Source organism: Sapajus apella, unplaced genomic scaffold (genome assembly GCF_009761245.1).
Source record: "Sapajus apella isolate SASKATOON/1434 unplaced genomic scaffold, GSC_monkey_1.0 scaffold83, whole genome shotgun sequence".
NCBI classification, from domain to species: Eukaryota; Metazoa; Chordata; class Mammalia; order Primates; family Cebidae; genus Sapajus; species Sapajus apella.
Window position 1 is genome coordinate 867,650 of NW_022437023.1, and position 23,942 is coordinate 891,591.

The 23,942-nt window shown below is 53.7% G+C and overlaps 1 protein-coding gene across 12 annotated transcripts in view; it reads left to right on the forward strand.

Moving 5' to 3' along the window:
• SYNGAP1 (synaptic Ras GTPase activating protein 1) overlaps positions 1-23,942 on the forward strand; it is a 33,960-nt gene that overhangs the window by 7,361 nt on the left and 2,657 nt on the right. The window contains exons 4-19 of one of the 12 annotated variants that reach the window (XR_004261367.1): positions 4,754-4,845; positions 5,320-5,441; positions 7,759-7,912; positions 8,128-8,226; positions 10,110-10,733; positions 10,861-11,005; positions 11,234-11,378; positions 12,876-13,112; positions 13,294-13,495; positions 13,700-13,878; positions 14,543-14,584; positions 14,983-16,054; positions 16,543-16,716; positions 18,941-19,152; positions 20,521-20,611; positions 21,471-21,550. Coding sequence is in view for 11 of the 12 variants with exons in the window: in XM_032253403.1 (XP_032109294.1) it covers positions 4,505-4,622; positions 4,754-4,845; positions 5,320-5,441; positions 7,759-7,912; positions 8,128-8,226; positions 10,110-10,733; positions 10,861-11,005; positions 11,234-11,378; positions 12,876-13,112; positions 13,294-13,495; positions 13,700-13,878; positions 14,543-14,584; positions 14,983-16,054; positions 16,543-16,716; positions 18,941-19,152; positions 20,521-20,614 (3,711 nt within the window). In the remaining variant the exon portion in view is untranslated. Of the gene's footprint in view, positions 1-971; positions 4,623-4,753; positions 4,846-5,319; positions 5,442-7,758; positions 7,913-8,127; positions 8,227-10,109; positions 10,734-10,860; positions 11,006-11,233; positions 11,379-12,875; positions 13,113-13,293; positions 13,496-13,699; positions 13,879-14,542; positions 14,585-14,982; positions 16,055-16,542; positions 16,717-18,940; positions 19,153-20,507; positions 20,615-21,470; positions 21,551-23,942 lie in introns of those variants that run through there. The other 11 variants (XM_032253399.1, XM_032253401.1, XM_032253403.1 and 8 more) reach the window with 11 other exon arrangements.

The window sequence follows — 23,942 nt, forward strand, 5'->3', positions numbered from 1 at the left end:
AGGTGGCATGTGGAAGTTGCTGTATTGGGGTTCAGTACGGGCTGGGAGGAGGTCCAGGGACACATGTATTTGGGGGAAGGGCTTAGTGAAAGTTGATAGATGCTGAACGTTTAGAGTCTTCAGGGAGACATGGAATGTGTAAAGGGCGTGGAGGATGTGCAGTGGACATACGGGTCGTTGGGACCTTGGGGACTTGGCGATGCAAAGGTGTTTGCTGAGGCTGTGGACTCTCCAGCCCGGGAGAGGTCGCCGGACCTTTGAGGGGCATTGGAAACCAGGGCTCCTCCTCTGCTGGGTGGAGCCGCGAACCCTCGTTCTCTCCGCGGTTTTGTGTGTGTGTGTGGGGGGGTCCTGCTCAGGAGGGGATGGTGGGTGGCCTGGTTTGTTTTGGGGGTCCCCTTGCCCCCCTCCCCCGTCTCTCTCGCGCTGTCTCCGGGCGACAGGGCTCGTGACAGAGGCGGCCACGGCAGCAGCGGTCGCCTAGCAACGGCGGCGGGGCCCGGGCAACGGCGGCAGCGGCGGGAGCGGCGGCGGAGGGAGCCGTTCCCGCGGCCGTCACCGCGCGGCCGTCCCGGCCGTCCCGGGCCCCGCCGCCGCCCACACCGCGCCGGGCGGCGCGAGCCGGGCCGTACCGCCCCCTCTCCCTCCGCACCCCGCCCTTCCCCCGCGCAGGGGCGGGGCCCCTCCCCCACCGGGGACACCCCCGAACCCCCCCGGGGGGCGGTGCGAGGTAAGGGCGGGGCCGGGTGGACTAGGAGCGCGCGTGGTGGGGGGGCCGCCGCGCGCATGGGGCGGGGGCGCGCGTGTGCGTGGGCGCGGGGAGGGGGGTGGGGAAGCCGCGGTGGCGGCGGCGGCGGCGGCAGCTGCTCCCTCCGCATGTTCTCGCTGCATCTTCCGAGTGGGGGGAGTTATGGTAACTGGAGGGGGGCAGCGGAGGTCGGGGGGTGGTGTCGGGGACTGGCCTCGTGCGGGCAGGGTCTCGGGCAGGCGGGGGCGGCCGATGTGTGTGGGATCTTGGAGACCCTGGTGGAAGGGGCAGCCCGTGTGGCCGCGTGTGTGTTCGTGTTCATGCTCGTGTCTCCTGTGTGTCGGTGCCATGTGCACACGGGGGCCCGGTTCCTCGTGCACACATGTGCAGCCAGCCTTGTGCAGGTGTGTCCTGTCTTATCCTGACTTTGCCTGTTTCCTGCTCTTGGGCCAGCCACGGGCTTGTGGGGCAGTTCGCGGCCATGCTGGTCCATGTCACCTCTGACCCTGAGCATGCATGTCCCTGGCTGGGGCTCACCTCCTGTCCGCCTTCTGTGTGTGGGAATGTGTGGCCCTATGAGCAGGATTTTCTGTGTTCCTGGTGGCAGGTGTGTGTCTTTGCATGTGTGTTCCAGCACTGGCCTGAGTATCTGTGCCAATCCCAGCATGGGTGTCCAGGGCGTGTCTGGATGTGGGTGATGTGTTGAGGGGAGTAAGTGTGTGAATGTGTTCCTTGGAATCCTACTGTGTATGAAACACCTTTGGGCTGGGCAGGTGTGAGCCCTGCTTGGTCAGGAAGTAGGGACAGAAAAGCTCAGAAAGGGAAGAAATGGGGTAAAGAGGAAAAGTAGGGAGGAGATAGGAGAGAAGGAAGGAGAGAGGCTTGAAGAAGAGAGCAGAGAGCAGGCCAGGAAGAATAGCTGGAGAATGGGAATGTGGGAGAGAGCCGAGCCAGACTTAGAAGAGAGAACAGGGTGATAAGAGCCTAAGATGGGGAACTGGATGGAAATGGTGGGAGAAGGGGCCTGGGAACTGGGGAGGCAGTGGAGAGGAGAGAGTCAGGCCTTCTGATAAAGTGATCTCTGAAAGAAGAAAGGGAGAAAGATGGGAGAAGGCATTGGATTCTAGTAGGCCCTGTAGGATCAGGCTTGGTTGGATCAGGGGAGGCCACTCAGGCATATAGTCTGGCTCACAGTGAGGCCTGTCATGGCAGGGACCGTCATGAGAGGTTCATATTCCCAGCACAGAGCTCTGTCTCCCATTTCTCTGCTCTGTGTCCAACCCTGTTCTTCACCCTTCTCTGGCAACCTCCCTCCCCTGGCCTCCCTTGAGAGCTGCCAGTTGGGTGTGTAGAGGAAGAAAGGCCAAAGGGAAGGTTAGGGATTTGGGGGATTGGAGGGCAGGGGGAGATTCTGTGGGTGATGGCAAGATTAGAGATGTCGGAGGGGCAGGAGACCAATCCCTTGCTGCGTGTGTGTGAGTGCCATTGTGTGTGTACACAGGGTGTGTACATGTGTGGGTGTATGCACAATGCCTGTGTTACGGGTTTGTGTAGGTGGCTGTTATGTGTGTGCATGCGTGTATACATCATGCAGGCATGGGACATGGAGACCCAGAATCACTGTGTATGCTTTTCAGGTTTGCTGTGTGTGTGTGTACACAGGTGTGTGTTGTTTTCTCTGTACATGTCACTGCATGCAGCACTAATAACAGGATGTTCTGGGTTTCTGTCACTCTGCCCCCCTTTTCTGCGTGTTTCTGCTATTCTTTTCCTGTGGCAACAAAAGTCTTTAATAAGTATATGTGTAAGTGGCCTCTGTGTACCTGTGACTTATGAGTGAGTTCATGGATCTTAGTTCTTGGTAATATGTGTAAGGTTACGTTACTTCCAAGAACCAAGCAAGCCAATTAGCAAATTTGTTCTTCTGTTAATGCTTTAGTTCCAAAGCAGAATTTCAATGCATTTAAAGTTAGACTTTATGCCTTTATTAGATGAGCTTTCACGTAAAAATCATGGCTGAGCTCATTTCAGTTCCCTGAAATGAGAGTGAGGCAGCCATACCTGAGAAATGCAGAAAAATGTTACTAGGGAAAGATATCCTGAACCGTTGGATGCATTGCTTAGTGTGTAACAGAAGGATAATTAACACATTTGCTCCTGGTTTTTCTTTACTCTGGTGGCAATCTCAGATGCCTGTGTTAGAGTGAGGGAAGGGCTGGGGGAGGAAAGGGGGTTGTCCCGAAACAGAGTGGATATGGTTGTACTTTTCACATGAATGAAAGGATGTTTGTGCTTCTGAGATATGGGGATACCTTTCTGTGGTCGGGATCATGGTGTACTCAAGCATGTATTTCAGGGGTTAAACTGGAATTCCCCTGCATGGGGCCATGTGTGTCTTAGGGTTATAGGTCCATTTCTGTAGTGTGCTGTCCACGTGATTGCCCAAGAGACTTGGGCCACAAAATCCACACCAACAGCTCTCATGTGGGCAACTGGGTTCAAGTATGTACTCCCTTGTTGCAGTGCTCACATATGTCGAAGCATGTATCCTGTGGGGTGTGTGGGCCTCGGGGTCTCAGAATGTGGATCCGTGCTATGCCCGTGCTCACAATTGTCTGTATGTCTCAAAAGCACATAGATCCCCACTTATTTTTTGTATTGTGGTTCTCATATACACGTACCTCCCCAGCTCAGTGTATGTTTCTGTACTATACACCTATTCCTGAGGGAGTGATAGGGTTCTCTTGTCATGGGGTCCACATTTTTGTATACAAACCTCCTAACACCTGGGTTTTACAGGTAAAGGGAAGCTGGGGACTGATTCTAGGGCAGTTTGCAGGGAATTTGCAATTCTGGAAGCAGACAGTGAAAATTAATTGTGGCCCTCCCTTGTTCTGTTCTGGAACCTAGAGGGTTAACAGGCAGCTCTTCCGGTCCACCCCCCTCCTTCCAGCCTGTAGCTTCTTGTTGCCGTGGAGATGGTGGCCCCGCCCCTGATGCAGCACCTGCCCCCCCATTGGCTGCAGTGGTGACTGTGGGGCTGAGGGGGGAGCCCAGGCCTGGGCAGCCATTCTGGAGCTGGAGCCGGAGCTTGGCATCCCCCCACTTACATTCTCTTCCAGCCCCTCAGCCCCTCTAAATTCCCTTGCAGCCGAGCCTCAGCTTCCTTTTTCAGAGCTTGCCATCCCTCTAGGCTCTTGGCAGGCTGAGCTGCATCCGCATTCACCTCCCCTCCTCCTCCTCTCCCTATCCTTACTTGGGAGTCCCCAGAACCCCTCACTGCCCATTCTTCCTGCTCCCTGCCCACTCCCCTGCATTCTTTGCTTTTCCCCTCCCCCCTTTCCTTCTGAGCCCCTGCCACTGCAGTGCACGTGGAACCAGCTCCTTCTCCCCTCCCCCCAACCTGCCCCTTCCCTGGATTTTCTGTCCCCCGGCTTCTTCCCCTGCTACTCCTCACAGATCTCTTCCAAGACCTCCCCCTCCAGTCCAGGGAGGGGGTCATGGGAGGCAGCCCTGGCCCTCCAGACAGACAGGGGTTCCAGGAGGTGGGGGGCAGGTGTAAGATGTGCCCAGCCGGGGAAAGAGAAAAGCCTGTCTATGGGCAATGACCTTTAACCCATCTTTGCCCCCAGCTAGCCCCATCTGGAGTGGCTGGGCCCCAGGGACCTAGCCTCTTTGGATCTTTGGTGTCCTTCATTACTGGGGTTGTACTGACCCTCTCAGCTATGCCCCCCTGCTGAACTGCCAGCCCCAGTCATGGGCCTAAGGCCTCCCACCCCGTCCCCCTCAGGGGGCTCCTGCTCAGGTTCCTTGCCCCCTCCTTCCCGCTGCCAGCCTCTCCGCCGTCGCTGCTCTTCCTGCTGCTTTCCGGGGGGTAGGTGAGGCCGGAGCTGAGGGGCAGAGGGAGGTGGGGGCATGCACTGGGGTCAGGGGTGGGAACCTGGGTTAACAGCTTCCCTCCTGGCCTCCTCTCCAACTTCCCTCTGGACCTTTCCTCCCCTCCAGAATACCACTTGGGTCGCTCGAGGAGGAAGAGTGTCCCAGGGGGGAAGCAGTACAGCATGGAGGGCGCCCCCGCTGCGCCCTTCCGGCCCTCGGTGAGTGGTACCTACCAGATGTGGCTCAGCTGGGCCCCCTCCCCTCCAGCCCCAACTGGGGCCCTAGGTGTCTGAGAAAGAGGGCAGGAGGGGGAGAGAGGGAGTCAGAGTGAGAGAGAGAGAGAGAGAGACTGTGTGTGTGTGTGTGTGTGTGTGTGTGTGTGTGTGTCTGTGTGTCTCCCCACCTCCCCACCTCTTTGGTTTCCCCTTCTTGGCTCTGCCCCGCTGCTTCTCAGACCAGCCCTCCTACCTTCTCCAAGCTGTGTGTGAGTGTGTGTGTGTTTGTGTGTGCTTGCACTGTACCCGTGGGAGCAAGGAAGACAAACTAGTATTAGGGCTCCTATCCCCCTTTCCTCGCCTCTGGAGACTTTCCTTTTCCCCATCCCACTTTCATCCAGGGGCTCTCTACCAGCTGAGGGATGAGTAGGTAGAACTGACCCTGCCCAACCTACCCCATCCCCATTTCCCCCCCAGCAAGGCTTCCTGAGCCGACGATTAAAAAGCTCCATCAAACGAACGAAGTCACAACCCAAACTTGACCGGACCAGCAGCTTTCGCCAGATCCTGCCTCGCTTCCGAAGTGCTGACCATGACCGGTACAGGGGCTGGAGCATGTGGGATGAGATCGATGTAATACAGCATTTCTTTGTGAGATGGGGAGGGAGGGCTTATCTGTGTGCAAAGCTTGAAGGATTCAACTCAAGTTGGTTGGGGGATGTCATGGGGCAGGGGACAGAACAGAGAAGAATGAGAATAGGGATCTGTGAGCAGCAGGAGAGGGATAGGGTGGCAGAGGGAAGACATAAAGAGAGGCTGGAAAGGGAATGAAGGTGAAGCCAAGGAGGGACTCCACAGGGACTCCTCAGGCCAAGAAGGATGGGCTCTAGCCCAGGATCAAAGGAGCTGTACAGGAGGAGGGTGACCCTGGAGGAACGTTTAAGGAATGCAGGGAAGGGGTTGGTAGGAGAGTGAGCCATAGGCTCTAGGTGGAAGGGTGTGAGGGAAGGGCAGGAAATACAGGGGCAGCAGGTTGGAGTGGGGCTGGAGGTGGCTGAATGAACGGATGATGGTTAGGGCTCAAGGACCTCATCAGTGGGTGAGGGAAGGGACAGTATAGAGCATGGCAGAGAAGGGGAGGCTGGGACAGGTGTGCAGGGTGACAGAATGGGGAGCAATCCATGGACTGAGGCATGAAGAAGCAGTGCTCAGATAAGTCCAGAGGGCACTGTCCCTGAGGCCAGGCTGAAGGAGAGACCTCCACTGTTTGCCTTTGTTGCCTGCCATTTGGGGTTCCTCTCTGGGTTTCCCCCTCACCCATTTACTCCCCAGGGAGAACCATGCCCTCCCTTTCCCCCATGTCTGGCCACCCCCAGGATTGGGCAGGTAGGGAGGTTGGGATAAAGTGAGTCACACCTTTCCCTGCCCCCTTCCCATGTTGCCAGAGCTGGATTTGGGGCCGGCAGGGGGTGAGGGCATGGTATTCCTGGCCGCGGGGGCGGGGGGCCGGGGGCCGGGGGAGCGTCGCGCTGACGGCAGCCAGAGCCTGCGATGACGGGGCTGCTATAAATAACTTCTTGGAGGCTCCCACACCCGAACTCCCCTCCTGCTTTCCCACTGCTCTCTACTCTTCATCCCCTGCCCATCTCCATACTGCTTGCTATCCTACCCCTCATTATTCTGTGCTCCTAGCCCCCTTTATTTTCTGCCCTCCCGCGGTGATGTTTTTGCATTCCGTCTCCTCTTTGCCCCCACCCTGTTCCCCTGGCCATCTCTCCAGTTGGCTCTCCTCTTCTCCTGTCCTCTGTCTTGCTGCACGTACCTTTGTCTCCCCCTTTGGCCTACCTTCTCTTCTTCCTAGTCCCTGTATTCTCTTTTACCCTCATTCAGCTCTTTTGTGCCCACAGCTTTCTCCTATTTCTTATATTTTTCCCCTCACTCTTTCCCCTGGTTCTGCTAAAACTTGTCCTCTTATGCTGTGTTCATTCATTCTTTGAATCATTAAATGTTTATTAGGCACTAGCTGTGTGCCAGCCCCAGGCTAAACAAATCTCTTCTCTGTGCCTTCACTTCTTTGCTTCCATTTTTTCTTTTATACTGAGGCTCTGGTTTCTGGGGTTACCCTGCGTTACTACCTAGAAGTGTCCCAGGCCCACTTTGTTCTCTCCTTTTTTTTCCTTTTCTGCCATGGTCCATTTCTGGATTGAGATATTTCTAGGTGTCCCCTGTCCTTGAAACCCCTTAGGTGTGAGATGGTGGGAGTTTCTTTTTTCCTTTTTAAAAATAGATAGGGTCTCACTATGTTGTCCAGACTGGTCTTGAACTCCTGGGGTCAAGTGATCCTCCCACCTTGGCCTTTGAAAGTATTGGGATTATAGACATGAGCCACCAGGCCCAGCTGGAGCAGGGGGGTTCCTTCAAGGATTCTGATTTCTCTCATATCCCTCACGTCCTTCCTGAGATAGGCAGGGTTTCTTTCTGTGTGTTTGGAAAGAGTGTTCAGGGGGTCTTCTCTCCAGGTCTCCATCCTAGAACAGACAATAGACTAATGATGCAGGGTCCCTGTGTGTCTAAGAGTAGGAGGGCCAGGTGCGGTTGCTCATGCCTGTAATCCAAGCACTTTGGGAGGCTGAATCACTTAAGGTCAGGAGTTTGAGACTGGCCTGGCCAACATGGTGAAACCCCGTCTCAACTAAAAATAAAATAAAATAAAATAATAAAATAAAATATAAAATTAGCTGGGTGTGCTGAGGCAGGAGAATCGCTTGAGTCCAGGAGGCAGAAGTTGCAGTGAGCTGAGATTGTGCCGCTGTACTCCAGCCTGAGTGACAGAGTAAGACTCTGTCTCAAAAAAAAAAAAAAAAAAAAGAAGAGTGGGGAGCCCTGATCCTCTCCCCCAAACCTCCCGCCTGCCAGGGCCCGGCTGATGCAAAGCTTTAAGGAGTCGCATTCTCATGAGTCCTTGCTGAGTCCTAGCAGTGCAGCTGAGGCGTTGGAGCTCAACTTGGATGAAGATTCCATTATCAAGCCAGTGCACAGCTCCATCCTGGGCCAGGAGTTCTGTTTTGAGGTATTGGGTCTAGTGGGCTGGGAAGGGCCAAAGGACAGGGGTGATGGAAGGTGGGGGTACAGAGGTCTAGAGAAAGTGGCACAGGTGAAGACATCAAGGAAACAGAAACTTCTGTTTCTTGGGTTGGAAGAAAGGAGGATAGGCCAGGGTGGAAGAGAAGGTAGTAGAGTCTCCTCCGCTCTGTAGCCCTCCCTCAGCTCCACACTCCTTTCTAGGTAACAACTTCATCAGGAACAAAATGCTTTGCCTGTCGGTCTGCAGCCGAAAGAGACAAATGGATTGAGAATCTGCAGCGGGCAGTAAAGCCCAACAAGGTATCCGGGAGTAAAGGGGACACAGCCTGTGCAGGGCACAGGTTGAGCCAAGACGGAAAGTTGGGGCCTAGGGAGGAAAGTGAGTTAAAGGAGGAGAGGCTTGGGGAAGGAGAGGATTGAGATATAGGGGACCTGGACAAGGAGGGGGAGACCCCCATTATTCTGAGTCCCCCATTTCTTGTCTCTTTCTTTACTGCTACCCTAACTTACAATCTCTTTCCCTGCCAAAGAAGTTGTAGATTTACAGAGTTGATGGGGCTCTGGAAATCCTTTAGTCTAGCTTCCCTGCAGGCAGGAATACTTCACCAACATCCCACTTGCACATTTCTGCAGGACACATAAAATATACTTAGCCAAGTCTCTGTACCTTGGTTTCCTCTCTAGACAGAGGGAACTGGTGGCAATGGGTTGGATTAAATGATCTCTAAGGTCCCTTTGGCACATAAATTCTATGAGTCTGTCTTCTTCCCAAAACTTTATGCTCCCAGTTCTATTGGCTATTTTCTGTACCCCAGTTTCTAGCAAGCTTACAGTCCTAGTTACCCTCCTCTGGGGGAACACTTGTGTCTCGATGTCCTTAAAGAACTCAACTCAGGATGCTGACGTGATCTCACCCATGCAGAATACAAACATCATGTTCCTTTTCAACACACTGCAATATCACCTGAGCCTTACCATTGGGGTCAATTGTATCGCCCCAGGTCCTTATACCAACTGTCAAGCCTTACCCATTCTTTTTTTTTTATTGAGACAGAGTCTCACTTTGTCACCCAAGCTGGAGTGCAGTGATGTGATCTCGGGTCACTGCAACCTCCACATCCCAGGTTCAAGCAGTTCTTGTGCCTCAGCCTTCCTAGTAGCTGGGATTACAGGCATGCACCATCATACCCGACTAATTTTTGTATTTTTAGCAGAGATGGGGTTTCACCATATTGGCCAGGCTGGTCTCAATCTCTTGACCTCAGGTTATCTGCCTGCCTTGGCCTCCCAAAGTGCTGGGATTATAGGCGTGAGCCACCACACCCAGCCAAGCTTTATCCATTCTATATGCAGTTCCCTTTTCACAATTTCTGATAGTCTCTGCAGGACTTTCCAGCTCTCTTAAATTCTACATTAATATTTTTGGCTTGTTATTCCAGCTTTTAAAATCTTTCCAACACTGATTCTGTTGTCTAGTGTATGAACTAGCTTCTAGAGTTTCCTGCGGCTGCTATAACAAACTGCTACAAACTGTGTCACGTAAAACAACAGAAATTTATTCTCTCACAGTTCAGGAGGCTGGAAGTCCAAAAGCAAGGTATCAGCAGGGCCATGCTCCCTTTGATACGATAGCGGGGAATCCTTCCTTGCCCCTTCCTAGCCTCTGGAGGTTGCCAGCAGTCCTTGGCATTCCTGGGCTTACCCAGGCTGGAATGCAATGGTGTGATCCCAGCTCACTACAACTTCCGCCTCCCGGGTTCAAGTGATTCTCCTGCCTCAGCCTCCCGAGTAGCTGGGATTACACATGCCCACCACCATGCCCAGCTAATTGTTTGTATTTTTAGTAGAGATGGGGTTTCACTATGTTGGCCAGGCTAGTCTCGAACTCCTGACCTCAAGCGATCCACCTGCCTCAGCCTCCCAGAGTGTTGGTACTACAGGCATGAGCCACCGTGCCTGGCCTCTTCTTAATTTCATTATATTTGTAGGGATCCTGTTTCCAAATAAGGTCACATTCATTCACAGGTTCAGGGTAGGCATGAGTTTTGGTGGGATGCTATTCAACCCAGTACACTGTCTCACCTTATGATTGATGTCTGTATCCCACTTTCTTACTGTCTCTCCTCTTTTGGTGTCTCTCTGTCCCTTTACTATTTAACATCGTGCCTACCCCACCATGCCAGGACAACAGCCGCCGGGTAGACAATGTGCTAAAGCTGTGGATCATAGAGGCCCGGGAGCTGCCCCCCAAGAAGCGGTACTACTGTGAGCTCTGCCTGGATGACATGCTGTATGCACGCACCACCTCCAAGCCCCGCTCTGCCTCAGGGGACACCGTCTTCTGGGGCGAGCACTTCGAGTTTAACAACCTGCCGGCTGTCCGTGCCCTGCGGCTGCATCTGTACCGTGACTCAGACAAAAAGCGCAAGAAGGACAAGGCGGGCTATGTCGGCCTGGTGACTGTGCCAGTGGCCACCCTGGCTGGGCGCCACTTCACAGAGCAGTGGTACCCTGTAACCCTGCCAACAGGCAGTGGGGGATCTGGGGGTATGGGCTCGGGAGGGGGAGGGGGCTCGGGGGGCGGCTCAGGGGGCAAGGGCAAAGGAGGTTGCCCGGCTGTTCGGCTGAAAGCACGTTATCAGACAATGAGCATCCTGCCCATGGAGCTATATAAAGAGTTTGCAGAGTATGTTACCAACCATTATCGGATGCTATGTGCAGTCTTGGAGCCCGCCCTGAATGTCAAAGGCAAGGAGGAGGTTGCCAGTGCACTAGTTCACATCCTGCAGAGTACAGGCAAGGCCAAGGTGAGTGTTGTACTCTCAGGGAAAGGTGACCTGGGAATGGGCACTTGCGTGGGGGTTAGTGAGGATATGGCAAATTCCTGAGATTGGCTTGTGCAGAGGCTGACACTTGGATTTTCCTGGGCCTCAGGACTTCCTTTCAGACATGGCCATGTCTGAGGTAGACCGGTTCATGGAACGGGAGCACCTCATATTCCGCGAGAACACGCTCGCCACTAAAGCCATAGAAGAGTATATGAGACTGATTGGTCAGAAATACCTCAAGGATGCCATTGGTATGGCCCACAGTCAGGCCCTTTTCCCAAACCTACCAGATGTCCACCCCAGCCCCAAACCTGGGTACCCCAGACCCAAGTCCACCCTTCCACAGCTTGATACTTTCTAACCCAGAGTCCTCGGACTCCAGCCTCTAACACCTGATTCTGAAATTTCCCCAACCCTAGCCACCCCCTTCCCTGCCCTTCGAAAGTGTGACCACATCCTTTTGTGCCCCCACTCCCCAGGAGAGTTCATTCGTGCTCTGTATGAATCCGAGGAAAACTGCGAGGTAGACCCCATCAAGTGCACAGCGTCCAGTCTGGCAGAGCACCAGGCCAACCTGCGGATGTGCTGTGAGTTGGCCCTGTGCAAGGTGGTCAACTCCCACTGGTGAGACTGGGAACGCTGGGCTGGGGGGCCAGGGTCGGGGGAATTATGTGTTCATCTGTTCATCTATCTGTCCATCCTTAAAGAGGACTGAGTACCATTTATGGGCAAAGCATTGTTCTAGGTGCTATAGAGCAAACAGAGGTGAGAGAGGCCTGGTCCCTGCCCTCAGAGGGCCTCCACCAGAATGAGTGGGGACAAACTAGAAAAAAAAAAAAAGCCATAGAGCCATAATGGTGTGTAAGTGCTGAGTGAGGGTTCCCCCACCTCTATGCGATATAAGGTCAGAGAGAAGGCAGAGCTTTAATTGAGATAAGCAGGGAAGAGGTGCCCCCTGGGATAGGCTCTGAAGACTGGTTTAGGTTTTGATATATGGACATGGTTGGCAAGAAAGACATTTCAGAAGGCTGTGAGAAAGGCACATGTGTGATGGTAAAAAGGTCCAGGAGCTTTCAGGGGACATTACAGTAGGTTAGTAGCAATTACATCAGGTTTAGTGAAGCATGTGGCTCGTGATAGGGAGTGGTAGAGGAGATGTCTGGGCAGGAAGATTAATTTTGGAAACTGGAAGGCCTCAAGTTAAGGAGTCTGAGGTCATTGGTAGGCCATTGGATGCCATTAAAGGTTTCAGGAAGTATTGCAATTTAGAAGATTAATCCATAAGTAGAGTGGGGTATATGTGGTGGGGGTGACTGGAGTAGGGTCAGCTGGGGGCTCAGGCATGAAAATCAGATCCTGAAACAGAACAGTGACAAGAGAAGTTAGGAAGGAACTGCTGGAAGGACCCTCTGAGGAAAGGATCAGTAGGAATTGTCAGCTTATTGAAAAGGAGGGAGCATGTCAGCAGGGAGTCACGGATGACTCGAGGCCATGAGGCTGGTGGTTGGGAGACCGGTGGCCTCATTGACAACCAGGGAAGTCAGGAGGAGGAGCCAGTTGGAGGTGTGGGGGCGATGGTGAGCTCTGCTTTACACCAGTCAAGTTTAAGGTGTCAGTGGGACATTGAAGTGGAACTGGGAGGTGGGGGGAGTGAGCTCTGAGCCATTCCAGGGACTGGGGATCATGCCTGGGGCACTTCCATCCCCATTTCCCTGGAATCCAGAAGAGTTGGGGGGTCCGAGCTCCCTGTACCTCAAGTGACCCTCCATCTCTCTCCCATCTCTGTCTCTTCCTGGTGTCTGTTTTTCTTCTCCTCCTCTCCTTGTCTCTCTCCCACACCCCTCCATCTCTCTCCCACGTGTCTCTCCCCTCACCTTCTCTCCCCCTCCATTTCTCTCTCCCTAATCTGTCTGTTCCCTCTGCCATGGCCCCCTTCTTCAAGCAGCCTCCCATCTTGCTCCTGTGGTCCCTCCCTCCCTGTCTCTCTCACCTCTGTTTCCACACCCTCACCTCCTACCACCCCCCTCAGCATGTTCCGTGGAAGCTGAGGGTCTCTGGGGCTCAGTCCCGGTCTCTCTCTCTCTCTCTCTCTCTCTCTGTCTCCCTGCCCCTTCCCCCCAGCGTGTTCCCGAGGGAGCTGAAGGAGGTGTTTGCTTCATGGCGGCTGCGCTGCGCAGAGCGAGGCCGGGAGGACATCGCGGACAGGCTCATCAGCGCCTCACTCTTCCTGCGCTTCCTCTGCCCAGCGATTATGTCGCCCAGTCTCTTTGGGCTCATGCAGGAGTACCCAGATGAGCAGACCTCACGAACCCTCACCCTCATTGCCAAGGTCATCCAGAACCTGGCCAACTTTTCCAAGTGAGGGAAGCTTCAGGAGGGGGCAAGGCAGGGTGTGGCAGGGCTTGGGGGTGGGCAGGAAGGGTCTCCTGAGTCCCCAGAGATCCTGGGATGGGGATGCATGAAACCTGTGTGTGTGTGTGTGTGTGTGTGTGTGTGTGTGTGTGTGTGTGTGACCTTAATCGTCTGGATTATTGGCTAGGTTTACCTCAAAGGAGGACTTTCTGGGCTTCATGAATGAGTTTCTAGAGCTGGAATGGGGTTCCATGCAGCAGTTCTTGTATGAGATCTCCAACCTGGACACGTTGACCAACAGCAGTAGCTTTGAGGGTTATATCGACTTGGGCCGAGAGCTCTCCACACTGCATGCCCTGCTCTGGGAGGTGCTGCCCCAGCTCAGCAAGGTCAGCAGATCCCCTCTTTGCCCTATCCCCAGATGGCTTCAGAGGTTCCTGGAGCCTGAGAAACTACCCCTTGAAGATTTTTTCTCCCCTTGTTCCCTGAGGTGTCACCACTACTACCCCAACTCAGACCCCCTCCACTTGCACCCTGAGAGGCCCTCTTAGAGCTGGACACTGAGCCCCCATATAACAGCCTCACCTTTCCAGGAAGCCCTCCTGAAGCTGGGCCCACTGCCCCGGCTCCTCAATGACATCAGCACAGCTCTGAGGAACCCCAACATCCAAAGGCAGCCAAGCCGCCAGAGTGAGCGGCCCCGGCCTCAGCCTGTGGTACTTCGGGGGCCATCGGCTGAGATGCAGGGCTACATGATGCGGGACCTCAACAGGTGAGCACCCTGGGACCCCCAGGCCCATGCCCTAAGACCCCCTTTCCTGTTCTGGATACTCCTCATTGGGCCCCACATGCATCTCTCTAGGGCTTGAAAGAAAGTACCAAGTTCTCAGGGAAGACTGGTAAGGATACACAGTCAGTGACAGGCTGAGAGCCCTTTACAGCCTGAGGGAACGAGAGATGCAGAGCTCTAGGAATAAGGCTGAGGCTCCACCAACTCGAGTCTTAGTTGTAAGCCTGGAGCATTGCTGCTGCAAGCTCTGATTTGCTGTCCCTCTGCCTGCCCATGCTTGTCCCCAGGAAGTCATGTCAGCCATGTGTCAAAATATTCAACTATCTCAATAATAGCTAGTGAATAAGCACTTCCCCCAGCCCCCAACCAGAACTCCACAGACCTCCCCATGATCCAGCACTTAGAGCAGTGGCAGTGGAAGCCTAGCAGGGCCTGCAGCCTGCTCCAGAGTCCCAGTCTCCATTCCGATGGGTGGTGCCCGTGCCTCAGCTGCTGCTCATTATTTTGATGAGGGCCCTGCTTGTTCCTCTGCCCATGTCTTCCTCCATGACACCATACCCATCCCACTATTCCCGCCTCTCCTACCATTTGTCCACATCTCTCTCCTTCTCTGTCTGTGCTTGCCCCTCTTTCCATCTCTCTCCAGCTCCATCGACCTTCAGTCCTTCATGGCTCGAGGCCTCAACAGGTGAGGGGCTCTCCCCTCCCCCGCCCTCCTCTCCTCTCCTGACTGCTCCCTCTCCCGATCCACTGGCCTTCACCCTACTCCTGTCCTCTCCTCTCCTCCTCCATGGACCTCATCTCCTCCATATCTGCCCAGCCCTGCCCCATCCCTTCTCTTAATGCCCCCATCTCCCCTCCTCTAGGCCTCACCCCCTTCCTGGAGGGGCCCTGTCCTTTCCCTTTTCCCACCTGTCCCCTCCCATCCTCCCTGCTTGCCTTTTTCAGGGCTGCCACCACTAGCTCTCAGCCCTTCCCTGTGGGTCCCACTTTTCACCCCAAGGCCTGTGCCAGACCACAGCAAGGTTCAATTGCTAGGAGCCCCGACCTTACCTTCTGTTTGTGTGCCCCTTTCCCTTCTGACAGCTCTATGGACATGGCTCGCCTCCCCTCCCCAACCAAGGAAAAGCCACCCCCACCACCGCCTGGTGGGGGTAAAGACCTGTTCTATGTAAGCCGTCCACCCCTGGCCCGTTCCTCACCAGCATACTGCACGAGCAGCTCGGACATCACAGAGCCAGAGCAGAAGATGCTGAGTGTAAACAAGAGTGTGTCCATGCTGGACTTACAGGGTGATGGGCCTGGTGGCCGCCTCAACAGCAGCAGTGTTTCGAACCTGGCAGCCGTAGGGGACCTGCTGCATTCAAGCCAGGCCTCGCTGACAGCAGCCTTGGGGCTACGGCCTGCGCCTGCCGGACGCCTCTCCCAGGGGAGTGGCTCATCCATCACGGCAGCCGGCATGCGCCTCAGCCAGATGGGTGTCACCACGGACGGTGTCCCTGCCCAGCAACTGCGAATCCCCCTCTCCTTCCAGAACCCTCTCTTCCACATGGCTGCTGATGGGCCAGGGCCCCCAGGCGGCCATGGAGGGGGCGGTGGCCATGGCCCACCTTCCTCCCATCACCACCACCACCACCATCACCACCACCGAGGTGGAGAGCCCCCTGGGGACACCTTTGCCCCATTCCATGGCTATAGCAAGAGTGAGGACCTCTCTTCCGGGGTCCCCAAGCCCCCTGCTGCCTCCATCCTTCATAGCCACAGCTACAGTGATGAGTTTGGACCCTCTGGCACTGACTTCACCCGTCGGCAGCTTTCACTCCAGGACAACCTGCAGCACATGCTGTCCCCTCCCCAGATCACCATCGGTCCCCAGAGGCCAGCCCCCTCAGGGCCCGGAGGTGGGAGTGGTGGGGGCAGCAGTGGGGGTGGCGGGGGCCAGCCGCCTCCATTGCAGAGGGGCAAGTCTCAGCAGTTGACAGTCAGCGCAGCCCAGAAACCCCGGCCATCCAGCGGGAATCTATTGCAGTCCCCAGAGCCAAGTTATGGCCCCGCCCGTCCACGGCAACAGAGCCTCAGCAAGGAGGGCAGCATTGGGGGCAGCGGGGGCAGCGGTGGCGGAGGGGGTGGGGGGCTTAAGCCCTCCATCACCAAGCAGGTAGGTGAAGTCAGGAGGAAGGCGGGCTGGGTCACAACAGGGAGGGAAGAAGGAGATGGGAAGGGTGGGTGTGGAGCAGAGTCTGTGGCTTGAAATTACAATCTTCATGCCTCCTTTTGGCTATTTAACAAATGTGTATAGAAGACCTGCTAGGTGCCATGTGCTGTGCCAGGCACTAAGGATATGGCACTGAACCCTCTTAGCATTCTCATTGCAGAGGGGATTAATCCATAAGTAGAGTGGGGATGACTGGAATAGGGCCAGTTGGGGACTTGGAGGCATGAAAATCAGATCCTGAATCAGAACAGTGACAGGAGAAATTCTCTGGCATTCAACTCACATCTCTGGCATTCAGAGGTGATGAAGGCTACAGCAGGGCAATAGGACTGGGACTGTCATCTCCTTTGGCTGTGTCATTGCCCTCTAAACGCACCCTGCTTTTTCCCACCTTTCCTTTCTCTGTTCACCCTCACCATGCCTTGTCCCAGCATTCTCAGACACCATCCACATTGAACCCCACAATGCCAGCCTCTGAGCGGACAGTGGCCTGGGTCTCTAACATGCCTCACCTGTCGGCTGACATCGAGAGTGCCCACATCGAGCGGGAAGAGTACAAGCTCAAAGAATACTCAAAATCGATGGATGAGAGCCGGCTGGATAGGGTACGGTGGGCTCTACCAGCTCCAAGCCTCAGTTTTTCCTTTTACTCACAGGGGACATCTCTAGTCACTTTTAAGGGAAACCTCCAGGGTTAGGTAGTTATGGTAGAAAGAAAAGGCAAAGACATGATCACCTCTTGAGAAGCCTTCAGTCCATCTGGGGAGACCAGATACACACAGTCAGTTGCTAAAAGTCACTTTCAACTCTATTTTGTAGGTTATATATATCGCAGACTATCTGGGGATCATCTATTTTAGGCTTACCTCCATGTTCTTCCCCAGGAGGAACATAAGCCCTGGCTCCTGTGACTGCTTAGGAAAGGAAATGTTACTTTACTGGCAGTAGGAGCTAATAAATTGGGTGGGGATGGAGGGGATTGCAGTTATACAAGTGATGTCTGGCTTACCCAGTCACTGTCCCATGGGCTTAGGTGACAGAGAGTCAGTAGGCAGGGGATACATGTGGTAAAGCGGTATATATTGGTTATGTGTGAAAAGGCCATCCAGACTCTCACTTGGTGGAGGCTGAGGGCAAAGGGCACCGAGAGCTTTGGGGCACACACAGATAACAGCAGAAAGTTACTTGGGGAAGCTGCTGCTCCTAGGGCCTGAGGAAGAGGGTGGCTGCAGGATTAGGTCACATATAAAGAACATATGACCCTAACACAGGGAAGTGGTCTTTGAGCATAGGCAATGTTGAGACTGACTCAGATGGGCTTGCCCAACACATTTAATGAGCATTAAACCCTAATATCAGCCCCAAGGCAGCCGTCATAGGCAGTGAATTCATCTCTCTCCTCTGCATATAGAACAGTTGGTGATATACGTATGTATCCTCTTCAGAGAATGAGGAAATAGTCTTTCGAATCATTTTTTTCTGTTCTGTGCTGCAGATGAGGAAACCTTATTGGGAAAGGCTGTAGACTAGCACTATCCAATATAACTTTCTGGAGTGATGAAATGTTCCGTAATCTACACTGTTCACATGTGGCTAGCTGTGATTCAGGAACTGAATTTATTTTTATTTTTGAGACAGTTTCGCTCTTGTTGCCCAGGCTGGCGTGCAATGGCGTGATCTTGGCTCACCACAACCTCCCCAGTTCAAGTGATCCTCCTGACTCAGCCTCCCGAGTAGCTGGGATTATAGGCATGAGCCATCATGCCCAGCCAATTTTTGTATTTTTAGTAGACAGGGTTTCTCCATGTTGGTCAGGTTGGTCCTAAACTCTTGACCTCAGGTGACCCGCCCGCCTCGGCCTCCCAAAGTACTAGGATTACAGGTGTGAGCCAGTGCGCCTGGCCCAGGAACTGAATTTTCAGCTGTATTTTTCTTTTTGAGACAGGGTCTTGCTTTGTCACCCAGGCTGGAGTGCAGTGGTGCAAACTTGGCTCACTGAAACCTCCACCTCCCGGGCTTAAGCCATGCTCCCACCTCAGCCCCCTGAGTAACTAGGACTACAGGCTCATGCTACCAAGCCCGACTAATTTTTTTTTTTTTTTTTTTTTGTAGAGACAGGGTTTTGCCATGTTGCCCAGGCTGGTCTAGAACTTGTGAACTCAAGTGATCCACCTGCCTCAGCCTCCCAAAGTGCTGGGATTACAGGTGTTGAGCCACCATGTCTAGCCTAAATTTTAAATAGCTACATGTGGGCTGGTGGCTACCATATTAGGCAGCACAGCTGTAGAGTCTAGAGCCAACAGGGCAGATAAAATGACTCTTCTGAGCAATTCCAGCTCTGGAATTCCTAGATTCTCAGCCTGGAATTCACTTGTAAACCCCCTACAGAGCCAAGCAGAGGGTCACATGGAAGACAGCACCTGCCTTCCCCCATCAAGTGCGTTTTCTTCCTATGTCTCTAGCATGTGTTCTAGGGCCTGGCTTAGGGCTGAAGAATCACCCTATTTTTAATTTCTGAGCACAGTTACTCAAGGTGTGCTTGTAAGTCTGTCTAGGTTTCTGTGTGGGTCTTCATTAGGGGCCATACACAGACCTCAGGGTGTGGGAATCTATGACCTTGCTCCACTTTGAGGGAGCCTCAGCACCATAGAAGGGTCTTCTCAAAAGCAGGTGTGTGGGTATGGTCCACAGGCAGGGAAGGGGTTGGGGAAGGCAGCTGGATGTCCCTCCCCATGCAGTGGCTGTGCTTGGCAGACAGGGATGGAGGCTGGGTGATGGGCTTGGGGTGGGGCGCCCCTCACAGTGCGGGGTCATGTGCCCGGCGGGCAGGTGAAGGAGTACGAGGAGGAGATTCACTCGCTGAAGGAGCGGCTGCACATGTCCAACCGGAAGCTGGAAGAGTATGAGCGGAGGCTGCTGTCCCAGGAAGAACAGACCAGCAAAATCCTGATGCAGTATCAGGCCCGACTGGAGCAGAGTGAGAAGAGGCTTAGGCAGCAGCAGGCAGAGAAGGATTCGCAGATCAAGAGCATCATTGGCAGGTGAGGGGCGGCCTGGGGAGGGGGTTGTGAGGGAGAGCCTGAGGCTGAAGAGAGCAAGTGGGCAAACTACTTCCCTGACTCCCATCCCCAAACTCAGGAGCCCACCAGGAGAGCCCACGACTCTCCTCCCCAGGATGCCACCCACTCACTCATCACCAGATGGAGAGAAACCCCAACCTGCTTAGTGCATTAAATATTCCTTTACTAAATCCTGACCTCTCTTCTGATAGAGTAGCTTCAAAAGTCCTTGGAAAATGTATCTGTTCCTGTCCAGCCATCACTGCATCTGCATTCAGCCTAGGCCGGGACTCCTCACTAGTTATTCTCAACCTAACCTGTGATGTTCACCCCAAACCTATGCAGGGCTCCCTAGCCAGAGTAGCCCCTCACCACCCCCTTCCTGGGCAGACCCTCCTCTCTAGCCTTGAAAAGGTGTTCTATTAGAAAGGGTCTTTTAGTCTGTGTATGTTTCAGTGGCTCCAGCAAGCTGTGGGCTCCGAAGAGGGTATCCTCAGCAAAGAGGTCAATTATCTTCAGAGTGGTGGAGGGGTGGGACCCTGGGCCCCACTCCAACCAGAGCCATCTCCATTCTGATCCATTCTAAATGTATTTTATGTAAGATTTAATTAGAAGAAAAGGGCTTTTTTTTTTTTTTTTTTTTTTTTTGAGACGGAGTTTCGCTCATTACCCAGGCTGGAGTGCAATGGCGCGATCTCGGCTCACCGCAACCTCCGCCTCCCGGGTTCAGGCAATTCTCCTGCCTCAGCCTCCTGAGTAGCTGGGATTACAGGCACGCACCATCATGCCCAGCTAATTTTTTGTATTTTTAGTAGTGACGGGGTTTCACCATGTTGACCAGGATGGTCTCGATCTCTTGACCTCATGATCCACCCGCCTCCGCCTCCCAAAGTGCTGGGATTACAGGCTTGAGCCACTGCGCCCGGCCGAAAAGCGCTTCTTGAAATATTTTTTGAAAACCACTGCTCTAATTGATAACCTTTAAAATAAATCACCTTGAGGATCTTCACAGTGAGGTGACATGGGGGATGCAGACGCCAGGTCCACAGCCACAGAAGGTCTGGGGAAGGGGCACTACTGTCCTGATTGGGATGATGGAGCCCTGGAGGTATCTGGATGGTAGAAGTCTTTGAGGCACAGAAAGCTGCCTTAGCAGAGAGGTGTAAGAGTCCCTGAGAGGAAGGTGGAGAGCATGATCCTGAGTAACAGGGAGTCTTGTGTCACGGCAATGGAGAGACTCTGATTCTAAGGGATAAGGATGCCTGAGGCTTTTCCAGAGAGCTGTGGGGTTCTGTGGGCAGGCTCCGAGCCTGTGCCCGCCACTAACCCCACTGAAGCCCGTCCCTTCAGGCTGATGCTGGTGGAGGAGGAGCTGCGCCGGGACCACCCCGCCATGGCTGAGCCGCTGCCAGAACCCAAGAAGAGGCTGCTCGACGCTCAGGTGGAAATTACAATGTCATTTATCTTCTCCGTGTCCCATCCCCATCCATCCCACTGTCTTTCGTGCACTCACTACACCAGCCACCCAGCCCCATCACCATCTGTCTCTCATAGTCTACTGTTTGTCCACTGGCTGCTCCTGGCAGCCCCCCAGTGACCCCATCTTCATCCCATCGTCTGTGCCTTTGTCACTCCTAGCAGCGTCAGCCAAACTCCTGTCCCTTCCCATCCAGTCTTCCCACTCCTGCCTGTGCCTCAGGACCTTCTCTACCAGAACCTTGGTCTTTCTGCCCCTAGACTCCATCTAGTTCTGGGAACCCCTGCCCCTTCTTTGCCCACTCCTGTTCAAGGCATATTGTTCAGCTTCCTCTGAGCTTTTGGGCCAGAGGGCTAGAAGCTGCCATTTTCTAGAATAGATCACAGGGCAGTATGATCTGTAGTTTCCCCAGGCCCTGGCAGGTACCCCGAAAACTTGGGGACCCCATCACCTCTGTTCTCTTGGTTCCCCAATTTTCCTGACTCCTGGCAGCTCCTGCATAGCTTCCTCTTCCTGAGTCTTCAGATCTTGCAGGCCTCCCATCCTGCAACCACCCTTTTCGCTCAGTATTTAAGTCCAGCTTCCCTTTAGCCTCCCTCCCACTCTGGACCTCACACTTTCCCAACTGCCTGCTGCCCAGCCTCTCTTCTCACAGGCCAGCTGCTAGGACCTCCCTTCTGCACCCTTACCCCTTGCATTCCCAAAATTCTGCTCATTTTCCTACCCATACTCCTCTTTCCTCTGCTCTGACTGCTAGGCTCCCCCTACCTGCCATCCCCCACCAAGGCTCCTGACCCCATGACCCCACTCTCTCCCCCTGCAGCTCCTCATCAGGTAATTCTCCTGGTTCCGCTTTGGCCACGGGCGGAGGACACAGGGGGAGGTGACTCCGGACCACTGCAGGTTGGTCGTGAAGCCCGCTCCCCTCCAACACCTCCGGAGCCTCTCCCCTCTCACTGCTGCCCTCCACACCCAGAGAACCTCCACAGACTCTAGCTCTCCGACACCTCCTGCACAGATCCATCTCCCAAGACACCACCCAAAGACAGCACTTGCTGCTGCTTCCCAGAACTGCCCAACAATACCTTAGCAACACCAAGAGTTTTATCCTAGATGGGCCCAGCACATTCACAGATCACACCCACTTCCCTGCAAAACCCACCCCCTCCTGACTCTAAGCCCTCCTCTTCCTCTGCCTCTCCAGTGTATGTCTGTCACCCCCCATTTCACCAGAGCGTCCTTAGGGGCTGGGGGTGGGTCTCTTAAGGGGGTGGAGGTGATGATGGGTTGGAGGACCTTGGCTATAGGCACTGTGCTGACTGCAGCAGGTAGGTTGGGTTTCCCTGTTCCTTCCCTAACCTTGGTTCTCTACCCTCCTTTCCACTCCTCACCTGATTCTTTCTCTTCCTCCTCATATTTGTGAGGCAGAAGGCATCTGGAGCTCACATTAGCCCCCCTTGGGTGAGAATTAGGAGTGGGTAGTTAACTTAGGGAGACTTGGGATACCCTGGAAAAAATGCTGTTGAGATGTCCTGACATTAGGCAGGGTGGGTGGAACAAGAAGGAGCAAGAAAGGAACCTCAGGCAGATGTTAGGACATGGACTTGCCCATGTGGCCTGGAAGTTTAGAAATGGGGAGAGAGATCCTCCTAGATCAGATCATGGGCTCAGAAGACCTTTTGTTTCCCAGGCAGAGGTGCCAGGAACAGCAGGGTAAAGAACCTACTCTCAGAGCTCATATCCCCAGGTTGCTGATGCCACACACTCCCCCTTTCCTGCCACCGAGTGGCCTTGCCAGACACATAACCCGACCTAAAAAGCCAGTAAATGAGAACCTGTCAGCTATAGACATCATTTCTGAGATGTGATTTTCTTTGGGATTGAGCTGCAGTGGGCAGTGGCTCCTTACACTGTAATTTTAACTCTCTGCCTGCCCAGCCTCTCTGTCAAAGTAGCTGGTGATCTGTAAACAGATGCTAAAAGGCACCAGGGGACTTTGCCATTTAAAGGACTCCTGCAGTGAATTCTTTAGTAATGAATAATGGCACCCTAATTTATCCACTTTCTAAATTTGGGTCCATGGGGGTGTCTGGGGCATGCCTATGTGCTGTCACTAGCGGACAGAGGGAATGGAATTTGGGGGTTCCTTCCCTGCTCTCCTGCCATACTCAGGACCCCCTACCATAAGTGATTTCCTCTCACTGACTTGCAGAAAGTGCGTGAGATACCCAGCACGCTAAGAAGGCAGTTTTGCTGGCTATCTCATACCCAAGGCTGGGGTTTGGGTGACCTGAGAGGTTAGCAACTTGATCTTGGGATGGAAGGGAGAGCTTATATGGAAGCTGTTACTTAGAAGGTGTTTTTATCCTTTGGAGATAAGATCAGACATAGCTATACTGCCAAGCCTAAATGCCATGTGGCCCCTGAAGTAATTTGGACATTTGTTCTAAACCACTTGTAGTAGGTATTGGTCCCTCTGCAACTCAGCCATTAATTAAAAATTAGTTTTGAGGGCCAGGCGCGGTGGCTCAAGCCTGTAATCCCAGCACTTTGGGAGGCCGAGGCGGGTGGATCACGAGGTCAAGAGATCGAGACCATCCTGGTCAACACGGTGAAACCCCGTCTCTACTAAATATACAAAAAATTAGCTGGGCATGGTGGCACATGCCTGTAATCCCAGCTACTCAGGAGGCTGAGGCAGGAGAATTGCCTGAACCCAGGAGACGGAGGTTGCGGTGAGCCGAGATCGCGCCATTGCACTCCAGCCTGGGTAACATGAGCGAAACTCCATCTCAAAAAAAAAAAAAAAAAAAAAAAAAAAAAATTAGTTTTGAGCCTGAATTTTAAAAAGCCAAGTGAGCAACTGGAAGTGTAGGGAAATTCAGATGGCTTTCTTTTCTCCCAGCAGAGGAACAGAAGGTAGAGCTAAGGCCAGGAACCAGGAGTTGGTCCAGGAGCTATAGGAGGTGATTAGAGTAGGACCAGGGGTAGGAGTTGGGTCTGGTACCCTTCACCCTCTAATTGGGAGCCCAAGGAGAAGGACTGAAAGGAGGATGGGGGTGGAAAAGAATAAAGCCGGTTTCTGCTTCCCAGGGATGCAGAGATTGGGGCATGCTGTGTCTCTGCAGAAGCTCCTAGTCATTTTCGCCATAACTGTGAGAGACAAGTGCAGCCCTCCCACAAGATTTTGCCCTTTCCAAATCACTTCCCTGAATCCCCTTCCTTTCCCCCCAGTACAGTTAAATCTCTCTAATTTGGAATGTTATATTTGAGAAGATGGCCACTCTGAATAAGT